The sequence below is a fragment of the Rhipicephalus sanguineus genome, chromosome 7 (genome assembly GCF_013339695.2).
Source record: "Rhipicephalus sanguineus isolate Rsan-2018 chromosome 7, BIME_Rsan_1.4, whole genome shotgun sequence".
NCBI classification, from domain to species: Eukaryota; Metazoa; Arthropoda; class Arachnida; order Ixodida; family Ixodidae; genus Rhipicephalus; species Rhipicephalus sanguineus.
The window spans coordinates 124,673,330-124,682,676 of NC_051182.1; the positions used below are offsets into that span (position 1 = coordinate 124,673,330).

The 9,347-nt window shown below is 44.7% G+C and overlaps 1 protein-coding gene across 3 annotated transcripts in view; it reads left to right on the forward strand.

The window, feature by feature from the left end:
- LOC119399834 (poly(A)-specific ribonuclease PARN) overlaps positions 1 to 8,588 on the forward strand; it is a 59,478-nt gene extending 50,890 nt beyond the window's left edge. For 2 of the 3 annotated variants that reach the window (XM_037666693.2, XM_037666690.2), the window contains 2 exons: positions 1,984 to 2,045; positions 8,403 to 8,588. In XM_037666693.2, coding sequence (XP_037522621.1) covers positions 1,984 to 1,997 — 14 coding nt within the window. In that variant the 3' untranslated portion in view covers positions 1,998 to 2,045; positions 8,403 to 8,588. The remainder of the gene's footprint in view (positions 1 to 1,983; positions 2,046 to 8,402) is intronic. The other variant, XM_049417860.1, reaches the window with a different exon arrangement.
- The last annotated feature ends 759 nt before the right edge of the window (positions 8,589 to 9,347 follow it).

Genomic DNA, 9,347 nt, shown 5'->3' on the forward strand with positions numbered 1-9,347 from the left:
GCGCCGGTCGTGATTGCGTGTGCTTAGTTCTTTCATGCCTACAGCTGTTGGTGTTAAAAAAATCACATACGTTGATTACATTTCTGTGGATGAGGCCGTCCTAAGCTCCGCGTTTCTATCCATCGACTAGATCGCGGCTGAGCGCGCCAATTTTCGTGCTGCTCGTAAGAATTTAAATAAAATTCTGTACCACTAAATATTTTGCCGTTTTTCCTGTTTTTCGGCTCTTACGTTTCCCGTCTCTTACGTTTATTTCCTACGGTCCCTTCAAAAACGTATCAGCGGGGTTCTACTGTATGTCAGACACATACATGCCAAACTTTGCTTGCCCCCGTTTTCCTGGCTCCTGATTTTTTTTAGCACGAAAGTGTTTTATGCCGGGTTCCACCAAGACTTCAGTGACGTATTTCCGTCGCGGAAATGACGTCGAAAAACTGCACACTATCAGATGGCAAAGAAAAAACTTGAGGAAAAATATGTTCTATCAACGGGAGTCGAACCAACAACCTCTCGGTCTGCGACAACAGACGCCGGGCACACTATCCACCGCGCCACCATCACACATTCAAGATACTTTAGAAACGTGCTTTTTATGTCTCACACTTGCCTCTCACAGTACTTTTGGTTGGTGGAGTGGTGTCGCCGTCTGAGAGCGGGAAAGTGAAGTAACACATCATGACCACAGCCTTCACGATTAGCTCCTGCAACGCGTCGTTGCTGCGCGCCCATCCCATTCGCCATGTTTCCAATAGAAGTGCAGTTTTGTCAATGCCTTAACACACCGACTGGTGGCAACCTTAGCCCAAGCCTCTACCTCGCTCATAGCATCCATACATATTTAAAATATAGCTCTGCGACGCTTGCTTGCCTCACCTTATCGTAACACCGCATTTCCTGCTTACAGTTGCCCCGAGAGAAGTAGCGGCCGGGCTAGAAGGGAGACACGACACGCGGTGCGTTTCCCTATAGCCCAGCCGTGGTGTGATTTTTTTTCGTTGACTCTTTAACATGCAGCGGGATGGCGACCTTAGCCCAAGTTCTGCGCCTAATCAGCGAAGCTCTTCTTGCTGTCACACTGCTGTCTCTGATTACGCTCTCACTCTTAACTACTACAGCTACCACGAAGGTTTAATCATTTATCATAGATGTTAGTCGTCAGGATGGAGGTGTACCACCAAACGTCAACAGGGGTGCATCCACGTTAAACACTGCTGTAGATGCCAAACACCAATAGACATTGTGCAAGCTCTGTTATGTCAATGTACAATAAACAATCAACTATACACCTGTAAGGACACGTTTTACTTTAATGTTATACCGATTCCTATGATGGAGGGATCAACCATGTTTTTGTCTTCCGTTACGGTAGTAGCTCCGAACATATCTGTATGTCTATCACCGCACTACAAGGCTGACTGTGTCTCTTCTTCTCAGTAGTTGTTAAAGCGTGCTATGAAATACATTGGCATTCTAGTGGAACATGCCTGGAACCATATGTGTAATAGTTCTCGGTGATCTTTTAAATGTAGCGCGTTTTCGAGGTAAACATTTCACAAGTGGTGTTGGCTTTGGGATTTATGCTAAGCAGGCAGAACTTCGACATTCTCATCTATGATGTTGCTATTATCCATGTGATCTAATTAATCAACAGGTTATTTAGCATGTTTTTGTTGATTACCTCTAATGTCGAACATTTCCTTGTCATTATTGTTAGTCTAGTCATGTAGCCTGTCTGCAAGAATGGCAGCGATTTAGATGTGACAGTTTCATTTTAAATTTTTTATCTTTCGTTTTTATCTTTCATTTTCAAAATATTTTTCTGCAGTGTCCCTTAGTTTGTTAATGTTTTTCATAGTTTAAGCAAACTTGTTGACAGAAAGAAATAGTAAGTGAAACTGAAAATCTTCGTTGCTACTTCTCTCATTAACTTGTTTCTGTTTCCAACGCATCTGCACAAATCCAGCGTTTTCTGTTGACCCACAGATCTGCCTCATTGACCTCGTTGACGTCCAGCAGCCCTCCTCGGATGTCAAAAGAGGAAAGCGGTGAGTACATTTTTGCAGCATTGCATCACTTGAAACGCAAGGCAGACGTAAAGCAAATGCAAAGCAAGAGAAAGTGATTTTCACAAATGTCTTTGCGGACGTTGATGGGGTTAGATGTTGGGCACAGCCGCGGCTTCCCAGGCAGCACGCCGGCATTGGACCAATCTCGGAACAATGTTGGTAAACATTGGCAGAAATATTGGTCCTGCGTTGGCTTTTGGGGGTTTGCTACACCTAAATGTGCATTGGTCCAATATTGGATGCCAATGATTTTCCAATAATGGCAAGGATGGCTGTAGCCAACATTGTCCGTCCAACATATCGCCAATAATGGCAAGGATGGCTGTAGCCAACATTGCTCGTCGTACGTATCGCCAACATTGTATAAATATTGGCAGCTCCAATATTTTTTGCCAGCCTTTATCGTTGGCTGCACCATCGTTCTTTCATTTCCAGCGTTTAACGCTGGAAATGAAACATTTTCCACTGAATGTGTAGTTTAACGTGAGGTAGATTTTTGTGCACGTAAATAAATGCATGTTGCCCACGCTTTTGCTTTTAGGCAAGCAGCAGGGGTAATCAGCGTAGAAAAGGTGAGAGTACACACAAGTTTATTCTATACATATGGCAAAGATACTGCAAGTTTTGAAAATAATTTCGCATTTCGCGCTTTGTTCTGCTGACCGCTTGCTGGCAGATAACAGCTGCACAGAACCTACACTAATTACCTTCAATAAGTCCTTATATTAGAAATCGGGGAAACGGGACCACTCACAAACACACACAGCCTCCCTAGGTGTTAGCGCTTATTGATTTGTCAGTTCACCGAAGGTTCAAAAGGAAGTCAGTGAAAAGTGAAGCGTGATACAAAATGAAATAAATGAACATGTACACGTGAACAGACATTCGATACAGCCGAGATCCATAACCACCTTGAACTACCAGAAAGTTCATCGCCTATTTATTAATTAAAAGGTGACTGCGGCAAGAGCTTGAAAGTCTGCGACAACTTCACAACTAATAAAAATTTGTGTGTTACAAATCCATCATTTCTTTGCGCGAATCCAACGGCGAAGGGCAAATGAAAAAAGAGTGTTAAGCTGACGCACTACAACGCGAGAAAAGAACAAAATAGCACACGCAAATGCTGACAACATCGCTGAGGGCGAGAACTTAACCAACCTACTTCGAAGCGCACAATAAAGCCCCCCACATCGGTATTCACAAACTAGCAAATTTTAAAAAACTTACGCGGTAATGTAGACAATAATAAACGCAGCACACATTTCACTTACGAACAACACGGAAAGTAACATGCGACGAAGGAGAAAAACGACTTACTTAACGCGATACGAACACAAAAATCCGGCGGAAAGTTTGCGAGTTGTCAGAACACATCGGCGCTCATCTGCGGATCGCTCTTCAAAAGTCAAAACAGTCAGGTCCGATGAAGAACAGGGCAGTTGCCTTCTCACTGTGGCATCGCCGTCGAATCCCGGTATCCGTAGAATCGTGGCATCCTGTCTCGGTATCCGACTCCGTTTTTTCCCGATGACTCTCGACTGAATACTAAGGGGTGCGCGCCCGCCGAAGCTGGGAGCCCGAACGAGGGAAAGTAACCGCCACTGACTGACGAAGAATAGCCGCCGGCCAGAAGGGGCCGAAACGCGTACGCATCTTCCGAGCTGCCGTTGTCTCCCGCCATCAACCTCAACCCCCCCCCCCCTCGTTGTCACAGGCATTGAAGCGAACCGTCGTGGGCGGAGCAGCCGTCAAGTGACAAGTGTTTTATGACCAGCGACCACCGCGCTGCCCCACTGCCGCGAGGAGAGGACGAATTCCGGAGCAAAACATGGCGCCGCGCTGCTTCTCCGGCCTCCCGATCACCGAGAACATTTATTCAAAGTGAACACGTCTGGTTGTGTGAAGCGTTGAAAGTGCAAACATAACTCATCGATCATTTAAAGATTCCGCGGGCGATACCGTAGTCTTGGACAGCACGTCGCTGTAGCGCGCACACAAAGAAGTTATAATCCTGTAATTCAACCAGTCGTGTAGCAAACACGAAAATACACAGCGTGGTTGAAGTCACATGAAATGTTTTGATTGTTTGCCGCTAATAAAGCCGTGAGAATAATTTCGGTGCGTGTGCGGTGCGCAGAAGGCGCACCAGCGCAGAGGCCCATTGTGAAGCAGATGACTTCTATTCTACTCCATTAACTCGTCAACGCTATGTACAGCTTCAATCAATGTAAAAGTAGGGTTTTTGGTTGTTTTTATACAGTTGCGATGTATACGCTGGCTGTATCACACAATTAACGTTAACTTTCAACAAGCATTGCAAAGTGAGATTTTGTTTTGTGTTTCCTTTCTCATAGATGTATTTCCAACAGCGCGCAAAACTCAGTTGAGAACTTGGTACTTATTTTACATTGCTCAACATCTGTAAAACGAATTTTGTCCAACTATTTTGCATATATTTTGTGCCACACTAAATGCCAACCTAAAAATCGAGACCCTGTGTGCGCCATTGTTCCCTTTCTTATAGATTGGAATTTGCAGTTTTGTTTGTTGGCTGACAACGATGGACTGTTTTTGCCATCTTTATACAGTAAAAGCTCGTTAATTCCACACTTATTAATTCGGAAAGTCGGATAATTAGGACGCGTTCTCTGGTCCCTGCAAGCATGTTTATTGTTTAACGGCATCACACTCTCGTTAATTCGGCCATACCTGTCCGCAACCCGGTTAATTCGGACGAACCTCTTAGTAGGGTGGGGGACGCTGCGACGAACCTTTGCCCCCCTCCCTAATGGGGAACCCTGCGCACGCCTATGGTGATAAGTAACCAGAAATCTTCTTTGAGGTGCGCTGGATGCCGGACAAAGTGATTTTCATAATAGCGTGCATGCAGGTGGTGGCTCGATTCGGGCTAACCTTCCCTCAGTGATGGTAAAATGGGAAAAAACATTCTTGCCGATTAATCATGCATATGCTTCCCAGTGTTTAAGACATTGGAGCGACAACGTGTAAGTCTGGACAATATTGTCCGGCGCGTAGCATTGGCCGTCCAATATTGTTTAAGCAGTCAGATTGACTGGACAATATATCCAATCTACTGACATTACTTAACCAATATTGTTTTACCAACGGATAAGCTGGCCCAATATTGCCATCCATACGGCCTGGTTCTGCCAATATCGTATTTACATCGGGAACCATGGGCCGTTGTTGCCAACCTCAAAGAATAGCACGGCCAATATTGTATGTTGGCTGGCAAAGATGGACCATTATTGGCATCCTTGTAGGCTGGCTTGCCAACATTGGTTTATAGTGGTTTGTATGGACCATCATTGGGCCATCATTTGCCAACGTATAAACAATATTGGACCAATGTGCTGTGCTGCCTGGGTTGTGTGGTGAGGCAACTTCGCAGACATGCGCACTGTCAATCCTGGATGTATATTACGAACGCACATGCACTCAAACATCATTACAGTCTGCTCTCGTTACAACGGACCATCATAATCCGGCAAAATGAGTCCGTTTTATCCGAAGTCCGTAATATCCAAACTTCGCGGGGGGGGGGGGGGGGGGATTGCGTTACCGTGTGACGATCGCTCCGATTTCGCTCAGCAGCAGCCTAGTTCTGCTGGTGAACGCTGAGTGCATTCGCCAGCATGTTTACAAAAGACTTAATCACTAGCAACGGTTATTAACAAAATTGCAGCGCAGTGCCGTTACAGTAGATGCAGGGACGCCATGTGGCTCCTGCTCAGCAACGAAGCTTAGCCCGATAATAAAACGTTTCTAGTAGGCTTTTTCATACGCTCCTTTTGATCGGCTTCGAATAAATTCTTATTTGTGAGGACGGGAAGGCATATCTGCTGAAGTGGGGACGCCTATTGCCGGGAGCGCAGCCCCCCCCCCTTCCCCCTCCGTTTCAAGGATCGCCGGACGGCCCCAAGTTCATCTGAGAGTTTTGAACTGAGCAGCACCAAGGAACCTCTCGCATTAAAATTCTAATTTGACAGCAGAACTCACCTGCTCGGAGCACCGGAACGTCTTGCTTTCAAAACATAGGTCGCGATGTCTAACAACGTTACTGCAATGAGTGACGAACATCTAATACAAAACACAAACTTTTTATTTACAGTTACTTTGAAAAGAAATTAGTGATCAGCGATTGGCGAGCACCCTTAACGATGCTGTTATCACTTTGCGCCGCATTTCACTCAGCTGCAACACTTCAACACTGCGATGTCCTCCTGCTTCTCACCGTGAGCGACCGCGTTTACTATCTTGAGCTTGTCGGCCATCGATATTTGCTTCCGCTTTCTGGAGGCCATTACCTCAAAATTTGCGAACAGACAGAACAGTCAAGCACGGGAACACAACGACAAAATAGCGTCAACTAGCTACGTCCGTGCATAACCAAAGTCGCCAACGTGCTCTCAGACTGGCTTGGCTGGAGGCTTGGCTTGGCCGAAAGCCACCAATGTTGCCAGCTGCCATTTAAAATTACCGTGGCTTTAGCTCGCAGAGAGCGGCGTGGTGAAGTCTGTTATCAGCCCGCGTCAACATGGCAAAAGTCCGCTTTATGCGCCCAATTGCGACAAAAAGTGTCGATAATTTCGTCCACTGTAGCCGATAGTCCGTTGTATCGCGGTCCGTTAAAACCGAACTTCGCTCCATTAATTTAATACACAGACCAAACTTAGGCTGAATAATGGTCCGTTGTATCCGAAAGTCCGTTGAATGCGGGTCCGTTATAACGAGCGTAGACTGTATAATGAAGTATGAAAGAAGGGGAATTGTCCGAGGGCCTCGTTTTTTGTATTATACCCAAGTAATTACACTGACAGACAATTAAGCCAAGGAAGGCAAAGGGGACATTATTTGTGGTCTCTTAACCGTAAATGATTCTTTTTAATTGAAAGGAATTAAAGTGAATGAAAAATCGCCCTTTTCGTCGATGGGATCCGACGCTCTACCATTTGAACTACAGCGGAGAGTGCTCCCCCGTCCATTTTCTTTTTGTAGGGTATTTATGTGTGCTTAATACCTGGGGGTATTAAGCACACACTTGGGTCAATCTTATGTCATCACCAGCAGTGTTTATCCGCACATTATCAGCAGTTTCTCCCCACTGCATTGTTTTGCATTCGCTGACATCTGTCACTGACAGCTGTCAACGGAAAAGAAGCGTAACTCTGGCTCCTTGAAAGCATAATTTAAAAAAAAAAAAAGTTTTTTTGTCTCATATTAGTAAGTGACCCTTCTACAATACCGAATGTACCGCTCTCGCCACGGGAATACGCTTCGTAAGCGAGGATACACGCTAAAGGAAAATACGCTGGCAACGCCACCTTGTAGTTCCTGCAGGAACTTTCTGTGACGTCGCAAATCTTGACGGCATCTGGAAGGGCCTGCACAATAATTCCTTCTCAGTAAAGATTACTTGCTTTGCGTGCTAATAGAACCTGAGACTTTACACAGCTAGTTTCAGGAAACTTTATTGAGCTAATCTGGCCAATACACGAAAAAGAAAGACTTGGAAGTCAAGTGAGTGGTGTTTTGGGCTAGCTGAAGCAATTCGGTCATGACGGTACTAAGCGCATTCGCAACACGGGAAACAAAGAGAGAAGAAGCGCCACGTCTTTCAAATCCGCAACATCGCACTGACGTTCAGACACTAAAGTCTCATCACAAAAGTCAAAAGCAGGACTATCATTTTATCCTCCGCTAACGAATCATTGATGGGAAAATTAACATTGATGAAGTTTTCAAGGGATAACTTATCAGCAATAACTGACCTAGTGTAGGACTTTATAAAACTCTCTCTTTAAATAAAATTCTTCGTAAGTATGTCTCGTGAAAAACCCTCCGCAGCTGCACCATAATGTCACGAAGTGGGGACATCATGCGCAAGTGGCGACCAGTTTTTTTTTTAGCAGAGCTGTTTTACCTTATGGTAAGTATGGAAATATCGTGTCATCATGGTCGGGACGTTAGCTTTTTTTTAGTCCGCCAGGACTTTATCAGACACTTTGTTTATTTCATCACGTTACCATACGCAATTGCGTATGGTAAGTTTTCAAAAATCGACGTGCCGACCATGACGGTACAGTATTTCTGTACTTATCATACGGTAAACCGCCCCTGAGTACAGCATTTCTGTACTTACCGTACGGTAAACCGGTGCTGCTAAAAGGCTCTTAATCTCTTTCATCACACTTAACGTATTTCGCATTCGCTCCTTCCCCCAGGCAAACTGAAGAAGGTAAGCAGGTGGCGCTGTATGCTGTCTTGTCAATGCCGTGAAAGCGTTTAAAAAAATGCATTGTCCTGTTTCAGGTGAGTCAAAGCCGAAGCTGGTGAAAAAGACGACGACGACGGCCGTGCAGATTGCAGTCACCGAAAAATTCTTCGAAGAAAACGACGACTGGAGCTAGGGACAAGTGCGAGAGCATTCATCCTCCGCCCGTCACCTTTCATTCATCCGCATGCGCTCGTCAGCATTATATAAAACCCATTCTCTCAGACATCCAGTGTTGCATTGACGTTATCTTGTTGTACGGTGATCTTTCAACTCTCGGGGGGGTTGTCGGGCTTTCAGGAGAGGAGTACACTCAAACCTCGATATAATGAACACGGATATAACGAATTATTGGCTATAACGAAGGAAATGAAGAATAGTTTTATCATATATACAGGGTTAAAAATATACGTTTATAACGAATTTTCGGATATAACGAACTTATTTTCATGTCAGATGCGACTTTGTTATACAGAGGTTTGAGTGTAGTGGTATAATTGCATACCAGTCAACACTCCTGTTTTGCCCGGTAGACTCCCGATTTCTGACCAGTCCTACTTGTACAGTCATTACCATGCAGTGAAATCTTGATATATATAACAAATTATCGGTTATAACAGAGTACATGAAGAATAGATGTGTGATAACCACAGTCCAAACACAGACGTACAGGAAATGTAAAAAAACGTCACACAGCGTGAATGTTTCTACTTGCGCATCACCGACTTTGAATCAATTTCTTCTCAGTGCTCGTTTACGTTATTTGAGGTTCTCATAGCTACTGTGTGACATTAAATTATTTACGAGGCATTGGCAACAGTACAGTACGAAACTTCCAAGTGTGGACCAACATTGCGCAGCTTGCAATTCTAATGCAATGGAAATGCAGTCCAAACCTTAATTTCAGGTAGGAGCGTACATTAACCCATCTCCACACTTCTGTCTCTGTTGAATATTTTCTTGCTGCTTACATAAACATATTT